At 36.5% G+C, this 22,374-nt stretch overlaps 1 protein-coding gene across 2 annotated transcripts in view; it reads right to left on the reverse strand.

Annotated features, from left to right (window-relative positions):
* Positions 1–819: 819 nt before the first annotated feature.
* The window catches only part of AP1S2 (adaptor related protein complex 1 sigma 2 subunit), a 30,552-nt gene continuing 8,997 nt past the window's right edge, over positions 820–22,374 (reverse strand). Inside the window, exons 3-5 of one of the 2 annotated variants that reach the window (XM_012806423.2) lie at positions 20,787–20,895; positions 19,722–19,859; positions 820–2,404 (exon numbers count right to left, since the gene is read on the reverse strand). In XM_012806423.2, coding sequence (XP_012661877.1) covers positions 2,357–2,404; positions 19,722–19,859; positions 20,787–20,895 — 295 coding nt within the window. In that variant the 3' untranslated portion in view covers positions 820–2,356. Of the gene's footprint in view, positions 2,405–6,903; positions 7,255–19,721; positions 19,860–20,786; positions 20,896–22,374 lie in introns of those variants that run through there. The other variant, XM_012806425.2, reaches the window with a different exon arrangement.

Here is a 22,374-nt window from a genome sequence, read left to right on the forward strand (position 1 = left end):
AGCAACCTCCAACTCCTGGGCTCAAGCGAGTCTCCTGCCTCCGCCTCCCAAGTAGCTGGGACCACAGGCGCCCGCCACAACGCCCGGCTATTTTTTTTTTGGTTGCAGCTGTCATTGTTGTTTGGCGGGTCCGGGCTGGGGATTCGAACCCGCCACCTTAGGTGTACGTGGCTGGCGCCTTAGCCGGTTGAGCTATAGGTGCCGAGCCCTGAATAGTTTTAATGAATTTAGGATAACAAAGAAGACACCAACTGAGCTCAATACAATTGAGAAATCCCTGAGTTTTCTCTCAAATGTTGATAGGCAGTGGTAGAGAGGGCAGGAAATTTTGAACCACTGACTGGTTCATTATCATGATAAATAACCATTCTGAACTTAAATTTATCCATGTGTTTTTATACATATTACCTGATTGTGATTTATGATTCAAAAATCCCAATTCTACATTGCTGTTAGAAGCCCACTGGCCTGTTTTCAGTGAATAGCTACACATCCAAGGCTCTTTAAACCTATAAATTATGTCTTCTTTTTTTTTAGTAGACCAGCAACTTGATGGTAGTCCTTTCCACATTCTTAACTATCCCAGTTTTAGAATGTAATATTTCCCATAGGAGGTCCCTTAACATGGTAACCAAAGTGTTTATTTGTTCTACACTGGGGCAGTAGTCTGTAAATACTAGTCCGTTTCTGTTGCATGTACTAGCACCTTTAGTTCATGGGGGGTCAGGGGGAGAGGAGTCCAGCTAATTTGCAATAACTTGTGATTACTTAAGAGTAATCTGAGTAGTTCATTCAGAAAGAGTAGAAAAGTCAATTGCATCAAGGTTTTAAAAGCGGCATTTATTGAGTGAAAATAAATGTGTAGATAAGCTCTCAATAGCATGGAATCCAGGTTATCTTTAAATGAACTTGAAGTACATGAAAACTTCTTAGATTCTTCCACCATTTATCTTGTGTGTGCTTATAACAACCACCACATTCAAATGCAGGGGAACTTTTAACATTTTACTGAAAAAAAATTAAAAATCTTTCCTTCAGCAGCTTTCCATAGTTTGACAAACTTTGAAAGAGAGATAAAAACACACTCCAGTGTTTGTATGGTGAACGTTTATTACAACTAATCGGTGATGTGATAAGACAGTGCTTATGTGGCCTGAATATTGGTCACAATCACAAAAAGCTTAATCCAGCCCAGCATGTACAAGTGAAAGTATAAACGATGAAGACACGTTTAGATATGTACCTTGTAAGGACTTAGAAAAGGTGATGCTGAACACTTGTATAGCTTTAAAAAATATAGGGCCAACTAATGCCATTTTACCTCATTCAACTCTCACTTTTTTATATGAAAGGTGTTTTATATTTTGATAAGACTTCTGTTAACTAGGCAGTGCCATGGAAATAGAGGAAGCTGCTGTACTTTGCAGCAATTCTAAGTAGAGGGAAGCAATAGGGAAGCAAAATAAATTTGGCTTTAATAAGCACCCTAGGAGCATTCGTGCTTTAAACAACTTTACAGGCAATACTGTGAAGAGAACATGACATTTTCTGTAAGATGCTGTTATGAAGAATTCCTGGTAAATTAATATTCCCACTTCATTTGGGGGGGCATCAAAAACAATCTAAGTAAATGATCATGACCACAAAAAATTCATTTCAGGAGTCAAATGTCCCTTGGTCCTAAAAATTATGTGCTCATTATGAAACAATCTCTGTACCTCATCCCAGGTTCAGAATCCCTAAGAAAACATTTTTAGTGTAAAATACATCATTCCAATTTAGTTAGTTAAAATAATCTGCATTCCCTTTAAGTTATGTAGTTTCCAATAGGAGTCTTTGGTATAAATTTGGGTTTCTTTTTAAAGTTTCAATAGAGTTAACTTTCCATTCATTTGATATGTGACATGTCAATTCCCTTTAGTCTTACACATACTGAAAGTCTGCACTAGTCTTTGGTTTCATGAAACCAGGTTTCACCTTATAACAGTTTCCTTGTCAATTGCAGTAATTAATAAATGCGTATTGCCCGATTGCTTGATTTTACATATATATAGATGTATCATTTTCATATACGCACATAATTTTATGATTAAGAGAAACTGACCTATAAACTTTAGAACATCCAAAGAAGGTAGCTTTCTGCACCATTCTAATTAGTTTTTAAGTCCCTTAATTCATCACTTGATTAACCAAAGTTCCCTTTAAAAAAAAAATTGTGTAGGCCTGAATGAAGCGGCTTAGCAAAACAGTAATACTGACAAGACATCATCTTACACCATTAGCTAACATGGACATGAAGGCAGTGACCATCTACAGTGTGTGAAATGCCACAAGAAGTCATCAACAAGAAGGAGAGTTATGTCAGTCCAATTTCTTCAAGAACACTACGTGGGGTTTCAGCTTCCTGTGGAGGGAAAATGTGAGACTCTGGTAAGCAGATCCAGGGAGTCTTGAGAATGTGAAAAATTGACACGGAAGGACATGCTCGTTTTAGAGAGTAAAGAAAGCAATTTAGTGCATAGGTTCATTCTCCTAGTGACAGCTAGTGGTTATTTAGGGTTTTGTGCCCAAAACATTGGAGACCACAGAAGAATGTTTTCAGCATTTATTAAACACATACTGATTACCTACCAATGTCCTGGATGCCTTTGCTGTAACACAAAAAGCAGTCAAGCCCAATGCAATACCACTGGCAGTTTATGAAATCACTGCTACTTAATTATATACAGGAAAGATAAGTTATCTTAGGGGTAAAATTCAGAACCTCTTCTAGATAAAAAGTAGGACCCTCCCCCTCAGTACCCAAGTTCCCACAGTTCTTCACCTAATGTTTTCCATGCTCTTTTTTTCTGGTCACATGCATTTATAGAAACGTCTTCTTGGAATTTTTACTTAACTGCCTACCCCTGGTAAGCCTTCAGAAACAACCACATTCCCAGACCTCCCCAAGGCAACCAGAGGCACCAGTAGAGGCCACATAGAGAGAGCATTCTCTGTGACAAAGGCATTTTTGTCCTATCTAGCAACCAATACTTGTTTTTGAAGTGTCAAAGGAGGGCAAAACAAAGAAAGCAGGCATACCTAGAAAAAATTCTTTTAAAATTTTCCAAACTGGCTGATATTGCACATCACAAAATAAAAAAGGTCAACTCTCAGCTATTACGAGCAACAATTTTGGAATTAAATGGAAACACTCTATTTTAATGTGGGGAAACAATGTACATTTTTGGTATCCAGTAATTAACTTACTTTTGCATCCTAATTGTGGTACAGCACAAAACAAGAAGAAAAATCATATTAAACCATAAATCCTTAGAACATCAGACTTAATTGTATGTAAAGCACTTCATAGTATAATCTTAAATAAATTACTTAACTCTGTGATGTTTCCTGATTTGACAAACAAGGATGAGAGTACTTACCTTAGTATGTTCAGATTTAGTGAGTTAAGACTCTGCCCGATTTATAGAGTGCTCAAAAAATGTTAGGTGATACAGTTACACAAGTGAAATCTAAATGAAAGTATTTAGCATTTAGTACTAAATTAAAGTATTATAAGCCAACTCTACAGTACACATGATGACCTTTTAGTATGTCTGTGTAGTAATGAAAATAGGCAAAAATCAGCTTCAGTGCAAAAAGATGTTTTTTTAAAAGACAGTCTAGCCTATGAAGTACTCTTGCTCCCTCAAATTGGACCTCAGTCTAATTAGGTTACAGTTAGGTTAGGTTAATTAGTTTTCATTAAGCTATATATAGATAGAGGATAAAAGAGTAAGCTAAACATCGCCATAAAAATACAACTAGTCTAATACATAATGTAGGATATTCTACAACATAAAACCTGGTTTAAAAAAAATTGGCAAGGAGAAAAAAAAAGCAGATGACTTGTTAAAGATTAAGAAAGACTTAAGAGACACATCAAACAGATACAAGGTGAGCCTTGTTAGGAAACTGATTCTAACACACCAAATATAAAAAGGCATTTTTTTGAAATAATTAGGGGAAAGTGAGCAAGGCACAAGACATAAATAAGGAATTGATCATTGTTAATTGTGTTGGGCATAGTACTTATCTAGTAGGGATACACACTTAAGTTTTTTTTTTTTTTTCTTTTTGGAGACAGAGTCTCACTTTGTTGCTCTCAGTAGAGTGCTATGGCGTCATGGCTCACAGCAACCTCAAACTTGTGGGTTCAAACAATTCTCTTGCCTCAGCCTCCCATGTAGCTGGGACTACAGGAGTCTGCCACAATGCCCAGCTATTTTTAGAGATGAGGTCTTGCTCTGGCTCAGGCTGGTCTTGAACCTGTAAGCTCAGGGCAATCCACCCTCCTCGGCCTCCCAGAGTGCTGGGATTATAGGCGTGAGCCACCACATCTGGCAATACTGAAGTATTAAAAACATATCAATTCTATTACGTATAGAGTATAAATGTCTTAACACAATATTAAGTAAATGAGGTGAAGGCTATATTAACTAGTTTGATGTAAGCATTCCAAATTGTATTTAAAATCAGCACATTGTACCCATAAATGCATTAATGTATACACGATCTATGTGTTTATGACTCAATAAAAAAAATGACAGGCTATCTAGGGCTTTCTTGGAAATAATGAGGCAAAACTAGAGGTGAGGTGGTTGGAAAAACAAGTCGATAAGTTGATGGTTGTTGAAGCTGAGTGATATGTACATGAGAGTTAAGAAAGTCTAATGGAAATGATGCAACACTCCCAAGAGTGATATAAACCAATCCCTGTCATTTGTAATGTTTAGCCTTAAGCATTGAATACACTGAGAGAATGGCTTCTGAATCACATCAGTATTAAATAAAACAATTTTAAAATAATTATTTCCATTTAATGTCAAATAGTTTTTTAAAACTTCACATAACCTTCAATGTATTTATTAAAGGATGCCTGTATCTTTACAGTTTCCACATGTCCTCAAACTATGGCCCACGGGCCACATGCAGCCTGCATAGGACATTTATCTGGCCCACTGGGTGTTTTTGCCACCGCTGCCTGTCCTGCTTAGCAGCCGACTCGTCCCAGGGCCCACAGTCTGACCCTCCAACGGTCTGAGGGACAGTGAACTGGCTCCCTGTTTAAAAAGTTTGAGGACCCCTGGACACTTTCAGTTTATCCATGTAAAATGTCCCACTACTCCCCAGAGCTGGTCAGATGTCCCCTATGTGCTCACTGCCTGCAATCTTAAATGTATATCATTTTCTGAAGAGAATCAACGTTGCTTATTTAATATGCATTATTTAAAGTAGTGTCCTTTCTAAAGGGCCTAGTTTCAAAGAATGGTTCACACATTTTATTCCTTTGAGACTTGCACAAATAGTTTTTTTTTTACTTTTTTAGTTTTTTTACTTTTTAGTTTTTTAGTTTTTTTTGTTTATAATATCAAATGTAACTTTCACGTGTTTACACTGAAATCACAGCTCAAAATTGCCCAGAAAAACTATTATCTAAAGTAGTCAAATTCATGGAAACAGAAAGTAGAATGGTGGCTACCAGTGGCTGGGGGAAAGGAGGAAATGGTGAGTTGCTGGTTAATGAGGATAGAGTTTCAGTTTTACAAGATGAAAAAGTTCTGGAGATCTGTCACACAACATTACATATATACTTAACACTATCTGAACTGTACACTTAAAATTTGTTAAGATGGTGAATTCTGTGTTATGTGTTTTTTATAACAACTAAAAAAATGACCTGGAAAAATGAAAGTATAAAATGTTATTTTATGAGAGATGGAGAAGAAAAAAGTCATTCACATGAGACAAAGGAAGTACATGCAATACTTTTATTTTAGACATGCAAGGAAAGCTGTTTCAGAATCTACTAATAATTTAAGGCAAGCATACAGATAACAAAAGAAGCAACATTTTGTTATAGCTCAGCACATAGCATCCAAAGCAAACAGGCATGAGACAATGCATATTTATGTAGCATTAAAACCGGATGAATAACATATTGTGGGGCAGAGGATGGAGGAAACAAATGAAAATGAAAGAACAATGTTTCCCAATGCTTCAAATGTATAATGGTAAATTCCTCATTTGATAGCATACCCAGGTGCTTCAAATGTAGTGCATTACAGCAAGAATGGTAAGAATGGAAATAACTTATCTGTATACCTGCCCACTGCTAAATTTGGTCAAAACATATTTTCATAGGTCTTCTTTCAGTGGCAAACCAGTTTGATCACGTTCTGAAGCTGTTATTTAATAAGTTACTTAACTTAGGCTTTACGCTCTCTAGATATAAACAATAAATTATTTGGTACTTTTCCTTTCATATGTTATTAAAATATACAATAGTGATCAATATTAAAAGTTTTAATATTCAGAAATATAGTGCCACAGTTAACAAAGCATTAAGTATTTAAATGAAGATTTAATATATTAGAAAGGCATAACTAGTAAAACATAAGTATTTAGGAAATGAAATTGAACATTAGAATTTTTTAACTATATAATTAAACTCAGTATTAATACTTTGGAAAAGTTACTATTAAGCAACAGGTATTGCAGAAGAGACTTTTCAGACATAGCTTTCTGTAAATTCTTAAAGGGATTGTTCAATATCACTGTATACCACAAATGTGATTTAATAAATGTGGTACTACAAAGCTTCTTCACAACTGAATGTTTTTACTTTAAATATTATATAATAGTACAGATCCATTTTACTTTCTTATTTCCACATATACCCTTATATGATACATTAGAACACATTAGCTCATGTAGATTGTATGATAATCACACAAAATCATCTCCCCACCTCCTAATATTTGAAGACCAAACCACACTATGTATTATGGCACTGCTTATTTAGATCTAGCACTTCAACTATATTTTCTTTGGTAAACATTTTAATTGCCAGGTCTTCCTCTTATAAGATTAATAAGATAGCTCATTAATAATAACATGCATGTGTTTAAAATGAAACATTACTCAAAATGCTCATAGGTCATATTTTGTCTAAATGAGATAACATCAGTTTTGGGGAGGAAGGAGCTATATCAGTATCACACACAGAATGAAAATAAAACAGAAAAGAATTAGGAACGAGAACAGAAAAAAAATACAATCATAAAGGTACTGGCTCTAAAATATTCTATTAGTCACCAAGCTGAGGATATTTTCTTTCATATGTATACCAGCACTCTATTTCCTCTGTGAAATTCTGCATACTCGATGAGTAGTCATTTAGTACACAGGGACATTAAAATATTCATGACGTGGCTACAAAAGAAATACATATATTCTTACACACAGTACACAAACTGACACAGATACAATCAGATTTTCAGAATATTTAGTTCACAGTACCTAAAGTTACCTAAAGCTTATATTTTTGTTTGCTTTTTATTCTTTGGTTTATGACTGAATATTTAACTTGTAGACAATGACTAGGAGTTCAGATTCATCCTTTATAACTTTATTGTGTATGATGATAAACCAAATGATGACACATGTCCTCCACAAATCCTACAAAATACCGAAGCACTGTATTTGCTACAAATATTCTGCAAGATTTTCAGTGTAAGTTATCTGGTCAATACCAAGTTAATTGAAAATCCAGTTAGAATACTCCCTTCCACCAGTATTTACATTCATCACTATTTTATAAATAGAGATCCTACAGGAAAAAAAAATCTTTCCCAAGAAAAAGTGGGAAAGTAGTCTCCCATCTGGTACTTTAAGTAGCAATGAAAGCTTTTAACTGTTCACTTAGAGCTACAAAAACAAAAATGCCCAGAGAATGTGACTTTGAGACTAAGGATATTACTTTTTTAAAGAGCCTCAAGATAGATTTTAAAGAATTCTCCAAACAGATTTGTTAAATGTCTGTGCTGACAAATGTATCAAGCAAGATGTTCTCCTACGATCAAGGAAGAAAATGTAACCTGAAGTAAGGTTTTCACAGTGACCCTAGGGTGTCTACAGATGGTCTTCTAGGGGCTGCAAGAATTCTCTGAAATTAGAAGCAAAATTATGTACAAACTTTCCTGGGGAGAGGGCCCATTACCCTTGAGACTCTCAAAGGGATTATATGGCCCACAAGGAGGCTTGCGACTCCAAAAGTTTACAACTGCTTATTCGAGCATTTTTAAAGCATCCTCATTTTAATATTTATTCAAGCTGGAACACTGAAATTTTGAGCTACAAAATCATGTAAACTGTTCAAAAAGATGTAAGATTCCTAAACTTATACAACCACTAAATACAAAAGTATCTGAGGAGAAAAGTCAGTTTTTAATCTTCAAATAATGTCTAAACATTTTTCTTCCTTACTCAGAATAAATTATAGGGGAATGCAGTAGCAAGTTAAAATATTATTAATAATAAACTCCCAAATGCTTCATTTTCTTATAGCTCCCATTTTCATAGGAAAATTCTTCTGCATCAACAGCCTTAGCGATTCACACTACTTAACGAATATGTTTTCTTTTTCAATGAGCCTCTGAACCTATTTCAATATTCTAGGTAAAAAACAAATTATAAGTAAAATTCCCTATGAAAATATCAGCTTAATGAAGGTATTGGGACTCCTTTGGGATTTAATATAACTATAGACTTTTCAAGTAATGCTAAAATATAAACAACAAACTTGACAAAATAACAATTACAAATCGAACTCACATATCCTACTACATTTTGATGCATGTCAGTACTCCAGCGCGTATTCTAGTACACTTTCTTACACCCAATGAAACTCTTGCTATGATATACATTCTCTGTTTTCTGAAGAGAGAACAAGAAAAGCTTAAGTCTGTTAAATAACCTTTTATGCCTAAATAACACAGTTCTTTGGGCCCTTATACTTTCTAAACTTTTTGTTTTCTCTCGAATTTTAGGTCACAACATGTAAAAACGAACTTCTGCTTATTAAAAGAAAAGAGAGAGGTGGCTTGCCAAACAGAGCTGAGTATGAAGCCATTCCTCCCCGGAGAAGACTTACCATCAACTAGAACAAATGATTCTCTAGAACAGTTCTCAAAGGTGACTGTCCCAGGCATTTCCAGCACTCATTACCTGACAGACCTTTTACTATCCTCAGGAAAGAGATGATGATAAGCCAAACTATCCTTTATAGGCAGTGATTCATGTTACCGTACTTAAATAAGAAATTTAACATCCATCAATTGTGAAGAATACTCTTCACAGGGAGAAACCTTTCTTCCTTGGAAAAACTTGAAGAAGAAACCCTAAAATGCACAAATACAAACATATTCTTTTACCACTTTTAAGTTACTGTAACATATTTTAAATAATTCCCCAGTTAAGACTGCTAAGGTCTGAGGAAGTTCTGCTATAAATAAAAGCCTTAAGGACCTATTAACATTTAAGGTTGATTTTTAGCTAACTGATAGAGATATATCCACAATTAAGCTATGTTTCTCTCATATACAAAGAAAATATTATAGTGATTCAATATAAACGCCACTATTCTGAACCCTCCTAACACCAGTACATTTTGTGAGTTACAGGAAAATTATATTAAGAATTAGGGAGAGTAAGAGTAAAGTCTATCACAGCACACAAGGCCTAGGCCTCCTGTCTTGTTCTTTCCCCAGTGCCTGTTAAAAACAGTCATATATAAAACTCAGCAATCTATTAGTTTCTTAATACACTCAAATGTCTGTGATTTAAATTAAGTAGGAATAAAGGCCCGAACGAAAATAGTAAGAAAAAACATTTTTTAATTTAATTTTATTACACAAATATAAGCCACATGTTGCTGTCACTACAGATTCTTTGGAGACCTATTCTTTGAATAAAGATTAAAATGTATTATTTCCAACCTGAAATGGGCCTTTAATCCTGGGCGATCCTTTTTTGCTTTCCACTAAGTCCATTGCCAACTCTCCACACTGTTCTCAGTTACACACCCTTCCACTCTTTCCCAGTCCTCAAAATTTCTTCTCTAGATAATGTCATTTCTCAAAGCCAAAAAATGACCACTCAGTTTTGCTCATCTAACTCATAAAGCAAAGAAAAAAAGATCTACAGCTTTACCCCATTATTGCATTATAACAAAGGAAAAAAAGACTCTTACCCAAGATCAGCGTTTTTTTTTTTTTTCCTTTCCTTTTTTTTCCAGAAACAAGGTCTTGCTGTGTTGCCCAGCTGGAGTGCAGTGGCACAATAGCAGCTCATTGTAGCCTCCAACTGCTGGCCTCAAGTATTCCTCCCACCTTAGTCTCCCAAAGTCCTGGGATTACAGGCCTGAGCCACTGCACCCGGCCAACGACAATGTTTTTGATTCCATTCCTATTCTCCCTTCAAATATACTTTCCTCTTTATTCCATTCCTGCTTGTCATCACTGTCTACATTAATTAGCTCCTTCTCCTTAGAAAACATGCATTTAACTTTCTTTTGTATTAAGAATAATTTTGTTCTCAGTCCCCTACGAAAAGGCCCAGATGTAGTGGGAAGCGTATGATGACAATTAACACACAGTAGAGAGAAGTCAAGTTACACCAGTTCTCAAAACCACCTACCCTTCTAAGAAAAACCCCATTACTGTAAAATTTCCTAGATATTCACCATACTGGGCTTATGACTCACAATAGTAAAGCCAACTGGGAAATTATAACAAACAGTGGTAAACTAACAATTATCTTTGGCCCTAAGTCTTATCAAAATGAGACGTGCTTAAGTAAATGGTATTGTATACCCAAGATTGAATGCCTCTTCTCCAGATTCTCTTGCTACTAGTACATACTGTGGTAAAAGAAAATAATTTACATTTAGTGAAAAGTAAATTACATAAATAAGTATAATTTCAAGTTATTGCTCTACTGTAGTTTTTCTTGTAAACGTGCTTCTTCACTTATTTCTTGCACTATACAGTAGTAGTCTTTGTCCTTCATGTTCTAGAACACAATGGTCCTTTTTATTGTCCCCAGTTGAATTCTGTAACAAGGGATACACAGTCCTTACACTCAACTCTGGAACCCTATTCCTTGTGTTAAAAACCAAGAGGGGGGCGGTGCCTATGGCTCAAGGAGTAGGGCGCCAGCCCGATATACAGGAGGTGGCAGGTTCAAACCCTCCCCAGCCAAAAACTGCAAAAAAAAAAAAAAATCTAGTTGATAATTTAATTTGTATTCCCTTAATAGAAGGACAATTTGTTTGTTTTTCCATCTGTGAATTACTTATTCATGTCTTCTTCTGCCTTTTTCTATTGTACTGTCATAAATTTGTCTTAAAAATAATGTTGGGGGGTATACTGACTATATCTTATAAACTATGCTCCAAAACCCATTACTTAAGAACAAATTACTTTCTTTGTCAGTTAACTGTATTTTTTTTTTTTGAGACAGAGTCTCACTTTGTTGCCCTTGGTAGAATGCCGTGGTGTCACAGCTCACAGCAACCTCCAGCTCTTGGGCTTAGGAGATCCTCTTGCCTCAGCCTCCCGAGTAGCTGGGACTACAGGTGCCTGTCACAACGCCCAGCTATTTTTTTGTTGCAGTTTAGCCAGGGCCAGGTTTGAACCTACCACCCTCAGTACATGGGGCTGGCACCCTACTCAATGAGCCACAGGCGCCGCCCAACTGTACTTTTAAAATAAAAAAGCAGAACAATTAACTTAGCAAATATAACTTTAGACCGTAAAGAAACATTTTATGTGTCTTCTAGGGTAGCTGCATTGCATTTGTCATGAAACACCCTACATTTAATCAGGGTTTTCTAAACATAAGCGATTTCTTGGAATCACAGACTTTCAAATTCTCAAACTCTAAATATCTTCACTAAGGAAAATCTTTAAGGCTAATAGAGTGCAAGAGAACAACAACAAAAATGTCTATTTGTACGACAAAACTCTCTATATGTAAATTCTGTTCAATTAAACTACTCCTCTTTTAAGAAATTAACAAATCCCTAAAGTGGACAGGGAAATTGGCAGAAAATTCAAAGTGCTCTGCCTGCCTGCAGGGTATACTCAATTCGGTTTCCACATAAAAACTCCATTACCCTGATAGAAGTTAAAAGATTTGGCTTCTGTTGAGAAAATTATATTACATAGCGACATCCCACAAGCTTTGCAATAGGTTCTAAAGTCAACCACAGATTATCACCTTAGTCACTGGTTACCAAGTAAAGGTAGTTTTGGTGAATCGTAGTGATTTTTCTAGCTATTTATGTGTTCTTAAGCACATTTCTCCCTCTTTCACAATTTTTAAGAGTTATTTCTCCCTCTTCCTTTTGCATTTTGATTAATTTTCAGCCAGTTGTTTATACTGTAGACTATATGTAATATTAAAAAGATAGAGCAGTCTATAAATGTAAATGGGATCTCTATTCATGGTACTAAATTAAACCAGTGTTTCTCAATCTGGGCACAACTGACGCTTGAGGCCAAATAATTCCTTATTCTGGGGGAGCTGTCCTCTGCACTGAAGGATATTCAGTAGCATCCCTGGTCTTTACCTATTAAGTGCCAGTACCCTCCACCCCCCCCCCACCATCCAATGAGAACCACAGAGTTAATCTCATTGGGTCTGGCTAGTGGGTAAGACCATATTCTGGTGTGCTTGCCTATTGTTTGCTAATTTATCCGTAATGGAAAGTTTTATTTTGAATAAAGGCAACAGAGAAAACAAAAGGAAATGTCAGTAGGGGGAGAAAAAGAACTCAAATCTGAAATTTTTCAGAGGCACTTTTTAATTTAAGAAACAACACTGACGCGATAGAATATGCTCTTTGCAGGGCGCTGTGCAGGTTCTAGCCCTAGGGCTCCTGAAATCACTTTAGTAGGTCAGGATCAGCATTTAAAAAAAGAAAAATAGAAGAGAATAGAAAATGTGAGATTGTAAAACTAGAAATGAGAGTGTTATTCAATAAACATTTTTTTCATTTTGTTTGCACACCATTATGATATAAAAATGTATTTACTACTACTATGGGTTTGACTCAAAAACTCTTGAAGATCAGGTTTACAGTTATTGGTTATTTGAAAGTATTCTAACTTTTCCTCACTAAAAATAGCCCAGACTATGACTGGGCCCAAGAGATGACTCAAAATGAGTTAGAAATGAAACAGAAAGGGGAGAAATCCTCAAAATTCTGAAAAGGAGATAAGGGAAAAAAAGCTCAAAAACACAAACACACAGCAAGATGATTATAACTTGAAAACCAGTAATCAAAGACAATGGCCAAACTATTTCTTATTAAATGTAAAGCGAAAGGCAAGGTTTGTTCTGCTTTCTGTATTTTCTATATCTGCTCTTCTGTATTTTTCCATTTTAAGCATTAACATAACCAAATCTCATTTATCTAGAATTTGGTCTAGGAGATCCTAATTATATTTACTGATACAAAACTAAAATATACTATCATAAAAGACTACAGTTTTGTTAACTTTTAACTCAATTTAAAAGAAAGAGGTTTGAGCTTAAAGATTTTTATGTAAACTGGCAATTATACAAATGAATTATAGGAGTTTGCCTTATTAAAGCTAATTCCAAGAGGATTTATATGAAAACACTTTTTTTGTTGAATGAATGACATTGTATATATTTGAAAGCATCTAACTCTTTTAAAATCATTTAAGATAGTCTTGAGTTTGACTAGTATGCGCCAATATTCTTAATTATACCAAGACTTGAGTTTCAAAAAACCTAAAACAACATATTAAAAGGCATGTTATTAAATACTTCAAAAGTGCTTATTTACTTAAAATAATTTTAAATTACAAAAGCTTCTTTTTGTAATAGAAAGCACATTTTCTCCTAAGATTCTTACCGTTCCATTTTTATGCAGTCCCACAGACATTAATTATTACTTTCACAAAGATAAATCATGCAGCCCCCAAACTAAAATCAATTTTAGCAGCACTAATTCTCCATAGAGCACCACTTTCTAGACAAGGCAGATAAACAAGTGTAAATCCAGTAAATATTCATAAAGTGATCTCCAAAGTAGGAAGCAAATTCATGAGCATGATGCTTGCTTTTGGTACCTCACTTATTTTGCATTTCACAGAGTACTTTGGTGAGAAACAATACCAACAGCAAACAAAACTCAAAGGAAAAAAACCACCACAAATTTCAAAATGATGCTGTTAGTATAAGAAAGAAAGGCTGACACATCTCAAAGCGCTGATCAACAATCATGCATCTACCGCTGAGGGTTAAAGCCCACGGCCGGGTATTCACCTATTTGACCTTCACGGATCAAGCAAGGACTTGAAATCATCTCACGTGCAGCTGTCTTTGCATAGCACCTCATTTTATCCATGCCACAAAAATGGTAAATTTAGTAGTTACCAATAAATAAGTTGGGGGTCAAAGGGACTAAAGCCTTAGACTGCTCTTTATCATAAGATATCCTCAGACAAACCTCCCCATTCTTCATTCTGGCTCTATAAAATTAAGGAGCAGAGAGAAACTGGTAAGTGCCTGACTTTAAAGAAAAAAAAATGCCATGCTATTATTTCCTTTGTTATTATATACGTGTGTGTGTCTTTAAATAAAACCAATTGCATTACCACCTCCCATCCTACCCCCACCAAAGTCTACCTTAAAATAGATGTAGAAAAAAAATTCCAAGTATTGCAAAGAATATCAATAGAATAATTTCAGCATGTTGATTTAAGAATCATCTTTCGTGCCAGTGGCATGTTAAGAAGAAATGTTTTAAATTCCAGTAATCAAACATTAAAATTTGGATAAATGACCAATTTCTGGGCATTATTCTCAAATCTAATTATGTATTCATACAACTAAACACCAAAAGGAATAAACATAAAGTTCAGTCTAAAAAAGTCAAAACTGAACCCTTATTTACCAAGTAATCAAGTAAAATTAAAAAAGCTATTTTGACTGGTCCAAAAATAGTGAGTTATCTCAATTAATTGTTCACTGTCAGTTACAGAATGAACTTATCCTACTCTTGCCCCTCTCTCACTACTGCACGAGACTGGCATTTAAAAAAAAAAGATATCTTTATTATATAAATACAATGTCTTCTGATACTTCAGTGATTGTTATTTGAATACCCTTTATGCTATTTTATCACTGACTATACTATGCTAATAGAAAATCTTCACCCGCTGACCCTCTTCCCTGTTTGCCTTTAAAAGGAAGGACTGCCCTAAACTACGTGATGTTTATACAAATTGAGTAAAGGAAAAATTTTAAGGAAGTTTTCTGAAGAAGATAAGCATTCTTTTTTTTTTTTGTAGAGTGCCATGGCATCACGCTTACAGCAACCTCCAACTCCTGGGCTCAAGCGAGTCTCCTGCCTCAGCCTCCGGAGTAGCTGGGACTACAGGCGCCCGCCACAACGCCTGGTCATTTTTTGGTTGCAGCCATCATTGTTGTTTGGCGGGCCCGGGCTGGGGATTCGAACCCGCTACCTTAGGTGTATGTGGCTGGTGCCTTAGCCGCTTGAGCCACAGGCACCGAGCCGAAGATAAGCATTCTTAAGGATAGAAGTGTGTATTTCAAAAATTAAAGAAAGAACTAATATCAAAATCATTTTGAGATCTGCATATACCTTTCAGCCAACAGATATAAGCTCATTATAAGTTCAAAGTCATCTTTGGTGCTTAGAAATAATCAAGAAATAATCAATTTAAGTAAAAGACCTGAGACTAAATAGAAAAATCATGACACATAAAAAATTAAAGTTACCTAATTAGGACTTCTACTACCAATTTAAGACTGAATTTAGATAAGTATCTTCACAGCTATATTTATAATTTTGGAAGTGAAATCATTTCATGACATTGACTAAGTGAATGCTATACCCCAAATTATAAGACCAAAAAAGCTATAATACATCCAGGCATTTTGATCAATCCAACAAGAAATAAATCAAAAGTTCTTATTTATATCTATATAGCCAATAAAAAAATTCCAACTACTGATAATTTGGACATTAAAAATTCTCAGCTCGGTGGCGCCTGTAGCTCAATAGGTAAGGCACTGGCCACACACACTGAGGCTGGTGGGTTCAAACCTGGCCCAGGCCAGCTAAAACAACAATAACTGCAACACAAAAGAAAAAAAATAGCTGGGCACTGTGGCAGGCGCCTGTAGTCCCAGCTACTTGGGAGGCTGAGCAAAAGAATCCCTTAAACCCAAGAGTTAGAGGCTGTTGTGAGCTGTGACACCATGGCACTCTACCAAGGGTGACATAGTGAGACTATCTCAAAAAAAAAAAAAAAATTCCCAGCCTAAGAAGTCAAAGATGGCATTAGTCTTAGGAAATATACTCTGTTCCACACAGAAACATCTCTGGGAGAATTATGAATTTCTCACTGTGTGACTAAGAACACAGAATTTGGTGTCTAAACCAAAACAATTAAAAGATACATAGCAAGACAATACACGAATGGGGAGACCAAGCGCAGTGGTTTCACACAGCCCTGGAGTCTAGCAGATCTGGGTTTGGATTCCTGGTGTTACCAGTTGCTAACCAGGTAGCCTCAGATTGGACCCTCACTGGGCTTCTACTTTCTCAGTTGTTCAAAAGGACTACCTCTAGCCTTTTAACAGGGTGCCCTCACGATTAGCACAGGATGCTTAAAGCAAACTGCTGAGCCCTGGGCCTCATATACAAGCCCTCAATAAGCATTAGTTACTGGCATAGTTATCTTTGTTGTCAAGGTACCTAGAACAAAAACTTTTTGTAGCAGTTTATTGAGTGCTCTTGCTCATCTTATTCCACCTTCTATCATATGAACATAATATTCAAAGACTCTCCTACAGATGTAAATCTTATGCACCAACATAAAAATGAACCTACTTCAGGGAACACATATCCTGCCATCCCTGAATTTATGTTAATGAAGGGAACAGAATAACCTGAAGCCCACACAGACTTGAGCTTAGCTTCATAAAGGCCTTAACCTGCAATATATTCAAACTCACTCTAAATTCAGAATGGACTACCACCTTCTGCTTCAAGACCTGAATGGTAAGAAAAACTGTTCACCTACACCCCTAAATGGACAATATCTTTTTTTTTTTGAGACAGAGCCTCAAGCTGTCCCCCTGGGTAGAGTGCTGTGGCCTCATAGCTCACAGCAACCTCCAACTCCTGGGCTCAAGCTTGTCTCCTGCCTCTGCCTCCCAAGTAGCTGGGACCACAGGGGCCCACCACAACGCCCAGCTATTTTTTTGGTTGCAGCCATCATTGTTGTTTGGCGGGTCCAGGCTGGATTCGAACCCGCCACCTTAGGTGTATGTGGCTGGTGCCATAGCCACTTGAGCCACAGGCGCCGAGCCAATAGACAATATCTTAATGTACTCCTCAGTTTGGTTTCTATACAAAACAATGTAAAAGTAGTCACAGAAGAGAAAGAGGGCCATAGCTCTCTTCTAAAAACAAGAAACTGTAATTATTAGTAGTCAATTTTTTAAAAAAACAAGGGTGAGGAGGGGTATCTTTTCTCTATTCCTACTTTCCTCATTTAAAGACATAAAAATAGTATTTTAAAAAGAGACACAAGAGGCCAGATGCAGTGGCTTAGGTTTATAATTATAGGACTTTTGGAAGTTAGAGGTGGGACGTTTCCTTGGGGCCAGGAATTCAAGACTACCAGCCTGAGCAATAGCTAGAGCTCCTCTTTACAAAAAAATAAAAAGAATATTATTCAGGGATGGTGGAACTAAATGGAAGGCTGTGGTGGGAGGATCGCAAGAGCCCAGGAGTTCATGGTTATGTAAGCTATGATCCAGCTGCTGTATTCTAGCCTGGGTGACAGAGATATCAGAACCTAAATATTACTCTCCAGGAAAAACATTAAAATTAAAAGCTGATAGTGGGTGCCTTTAGTCCCAGATACTTGGAAGGCTGAGGCAAGGCAATCACTTAAACCCAAGAGTTTGAGGTTGCTGTGAGCTATGACACCATGGCACTCTAGCCAGGGTAACAAAGTGAGACGCTGTCTCAAAAAAGAAGAAAAAATTAAAAGGTGAACTTTAACAAGTTTTAAAATGTTTTAAAGCAAATGTAATCAATCAGAAAATGGTGACAAACTTGGAGTAAATACCAAGTTCTGATAAAACAGAATGTAGATCCATAATAATAAAACACACAAGTGATCAAAGGAACAGACAAATATGAAAAATTTCCAATACCCAATCCTGGTTTTGACCTACTTTTTAAAGAAGTTTGATGCGTGAACAGCCAAATAAGGAGATGCTAACTTTACAAAACCAATTTTACAACAATAGAACACAAGCTTGTAGTCACCACATCAGATATTAAAAAAAAATCTGCAACCTGACGTTTCTAGTCAATTAATAAATCACCATTGTAAAGGATACGTACAAGGCAAAGGGCTGTTGTTCATTTCACTACTGAATAGCAGGTGGTAACAAGGCTGCCAATCAAATACCTCACCTTTGCAGGCACCTGAATAACTTTTGATAAAGCCAAGAACACTAAATACACAATGCACTGTCTCACATTTAATAGACGTATACTAGATGTATGATGTCATCTCAACTTCAAGCAATTCTCACAATCGACCCAGCCAGTGACTGATGCAGGGAGATTCCTGAGTAGTTTTACCCTCCTCACAGGGGCCAAGAGTTAAGTTATAATGCAGAATGTAAGCTACTCTTCTTCTCTTAATTAGGTCTCTTAAAACTTGACATTTATGTTGTAACAGAAATGGTAAAAAAAAAAATGGATTTCAAGTCTCCTTTAATAATTAAAAAAAGACAAGAACAAACTGATGAACAAGCACATAATAAACAAGAAAGGGTCAAAATAAAATGCAAATACAAAATCACACTTTCAATGCCTCTGGAAAATGAACCAGTGGGCCAAAATTATTCAACACCTTTTATATACAGTAGAACCTCCATAGTTGACCTCCTCCCTACGTTGAACACCTCTTCAAGTTGACCCAATTTTCATATACCAGAAGTGCACCACATGCACATATCAGTACAGCAGGCTTAGTTCCTTATGTTGACCACCTCTGTGTGCTGACCAGTTTGTTATAGTCCCTTAGGTGGTCAACTTACAGAAGGTCTACTGTATATGCACACACACAAACTTAACTACTTTAAAGAAAACACAACGCATGTTTTAATATTTACTAACTCTTTCTCATGCTATAGTGTAAATGATAAAAATATGATAGTTTTTCTATAGGAGCAAAATCACAATTAGTTCTAAAGCAGGAGTGTCCAACCTTTTTTTTCCCTCTGGGCACATTAGAAGAATAAGAGTTGTCTTGGGCCACACATGAAATACACAAACACTGGTTTGGCGCCTGTAGCACGGTGATTACGGCGCCAGCCACATGCACCGAGGTTGGGTGTTCGAACCCGGCCTGGGCCAGCTAAACAACAATGACAACCGCAACAAAAAATAGCCGGGCATTGTGGCAGGCACCTGTAGTCCCAGCTACTTGGGATGCTGAGGCAAGAGAATCACTTAAGCCTAAGAGCTGGAGGTTGCTGTCAGCTGTGACGCCATGGTACTCTACTGAGGGTGACATGGTGAGACTCTGTCTCAAAAAAAAAAAAGAGGCATCTAGCCAACAGACCATCTCCAAAGTGAACCATCCATCCAGAGATAACTGAGTTGACATGACAGACACATATTCCAGTTAATAAACTGCACATGGATGGACACTACATGCCACGCATACTTCAGAGTAATTTGTGAAACTGTAAGAGTGATGACTGAGGCTTCACATGCTATTGCCTAGTCAAGAATTTTATCTTACCTCCTGCAGTAGGTCGGCCTGCTCAATTGCTTTAAGGACATTTTTCTTGGATGTCTCCTGAACTTCCCCTCCCAAAAGAAACTCATCTAAAATAAAATAAGCCTTCTCAAAATTAAAGATGATATCAAGTTCACACACCTGAAAAGAAAAAGAAAATACTGTTAAAACTTAAGAAAGCTCTCTTCAATGATGAGGGGTTAAAGAAAAGCAAAAACAAAACTGGAGGAAGGAAAAGATGTTTATTCACCACTAGATAATGAATAAAATTTAACCTGAGTGAATCAATCTTAATTCTTGCTAAAAATGGCAACCATGCTAACTAAGCATCACTGGTTTAAGTAATCTTAATTTTCATATCTCAAGTACTTGAAAACATAATGCCTATAAGCTAAATAAGGCCTAGCCCTGTATGCTCCCAATGTGGGCAACTTAATAATTCCTTATTCCTAAAAACTAATCTTTAAACATATATTTCCTAGGCAATGTGATTCTAACTGCTAACCAAATCTAAATTCTATAGTAAGCTCTTCCAGAATATTAATGGTTGCACTTAGACTCCTTTCTACTTCACTATTTTAAACCTCATCCTCAGTATCATAATTAAATGAGTTAGGGTGGTAGGGTCCTCAAGTCTAGAAGTTAACTGTCTAGGCCCACTGACAAGAAAGAGTCATTCCTTTCCTCTCCTGCAGTTAGAATCGCTAAGACAATGAAATAATAAACTTTTTAGAAAAAAGTTTTTTTTTTTTTTTGAGACAAGAGTCTCACTATGTCACCCTTGGTATAGTGCCATGGAATCACTGCTCACAGCAACCTCAAACTCTTGGGTTTAAGTGATTCTCTTGTCTCAGCCTTCCAAATAGCTGGGACTACAGGCATCCGCCACAACGCCTGGCTATTTTGTTGTTGTTGTTGTAGTTGTCACTGTTGTTTGGCAGGCCCGGTCTGGGTTCAAACCTATCAGCTCTGGTGTATGCGGATGGCACCCTACAGGCACTGAGCCTAGAGAAAATTTTTTTAAAAAGTACTATGGCATATAATTTCCTAAAATAAAATACTACTCACACTGCCAAAATACTTGTCAAGCAATTCCACATAACGATGAATTATTTCCAGGGTAATTAGTTCATTATCCTGATCCTCAATAGCACAGCAAAAATACAGACTAGCATATCTGTAACAAAATACAAACATGGAAACAAATGTTATCCTGTAATCGTGTTTTCTAAATATATTTTCATACCTTATTGTGAAAGACCCCATGCTTATACAGTTTATTTCTTCTTTCTTTAACAGTACAGATTATTTTTCTCCTAGACTACAAAAGTAATAAATGCATAAGAGAAATTTTGAAAAGCATAGTCAAGCAAAAAGAAAAATATAATCATACCACCCAGAAAGAGCAACTGATTTTATTCTTCTTTCTTTCAGGTCCCTTTCTATGAACACTTTACTTTTATTTTTATTTCTGGATGCACAGTCTCACTCTGTCACTCTGGGTTGAGTGCCATGGCATCATCACAGCTCACAGCAACCTCAATCTCTCAGGCTCAAGCAATCCTCCTGCCTCAGCCTCCCAAGTAGCTGGGCCTACAGGTACCCACCACAACGCCCAGTTAGTTTTTCTATTTTTAGTAGAGATGGGGTCTCACTCTTGCTCAGGCTGAGCTCCTGAGTTCAAACAATCCACCCACCTCAGCCTCCCAGAGAGCTAGGATTACAGGAATGAGCCACCATGTCCGGCCTCTATGACCAATTTAAAACACAGTTGACCCAGGTTTTTCTTAAGTTAACTTAATTAAAACAAATTGTAGTGTAGATTCATTTGAAGTACAAGTAAAGAGGGAAGTAAATAGACCTTCCAACTGAAGGACTTATTATTGGGGTACAATACACATACAGAGAAGACCACAAGTCACACAAGCTCAATGAATTTTCAGAATGAACCATCTATGTACCAGCACCCAGATCAAGAAACAGAACACTATCAAACTCTGAAACCCCTCTCCTATCCTCTTTCAGTCACAACCTCCCACCCCAAAGTTAAGTTAATCACTATCTTAACTTCTAATAACATAATATTGAGGTTTCCAGGATTGTGGAAACCCCAAGAAAAGAACAACAGCTCCACATTATGATAGAAGTTAGAGAACGAGAAGAAAAAGTTCCTATCACTTAGGGCAGTGTTCTCAACCTTCCTAATGCCTTGACCCTTTAATACAGTTCCTCATGTTGTGGTGACCCCCAACCATAAAATTATTTTTGCTGCTGAAAATTTTATGGTTGGGGGTCACCACAACATCAGGAACTGTATTAAAGGGTCACAGCATTAGGAAGGCCTAAAAACCACTGACTTAGGGGAAACTCAGACCTGTCCTCAAAATTTTCAAGTTCTACAACTGTAGAACTGAAGTGCAGTTTATTTATCCAAGAGGAAGGAATGAAGTTGGGAAACTCATAGTCTCCAAATCAGGATTCTAGCACAAGGGACCAGGTTATGACTGAACTAAGACAGCCACACTTTTTAATGAATGGCCTGAGACATAGCAAGATTAAAAAAGCATTTTAAAATGGTCTAAGTATATTTAAGGCTTTTGAAAACAAAATACCTAAAACATTCTAAACATGTCTCAGTTAAGACTTTACTTTTCAC

This window comes from Otolemur garnettii, unplaced genomic scaffold (assembly GCF_000181295.1).
Source record: "Otolemur garnettii isolate 467f Iridium unplaced genomic scaffold, OtoGar3 scaffold00051, whole genome shotgun sequence".
Classification (NCBI taxonomy): Eukaryota; Metazoa; Chordata; class Mammalia; order Primates; family Galagidae; genus Otolemur; species Otolemur garnettii.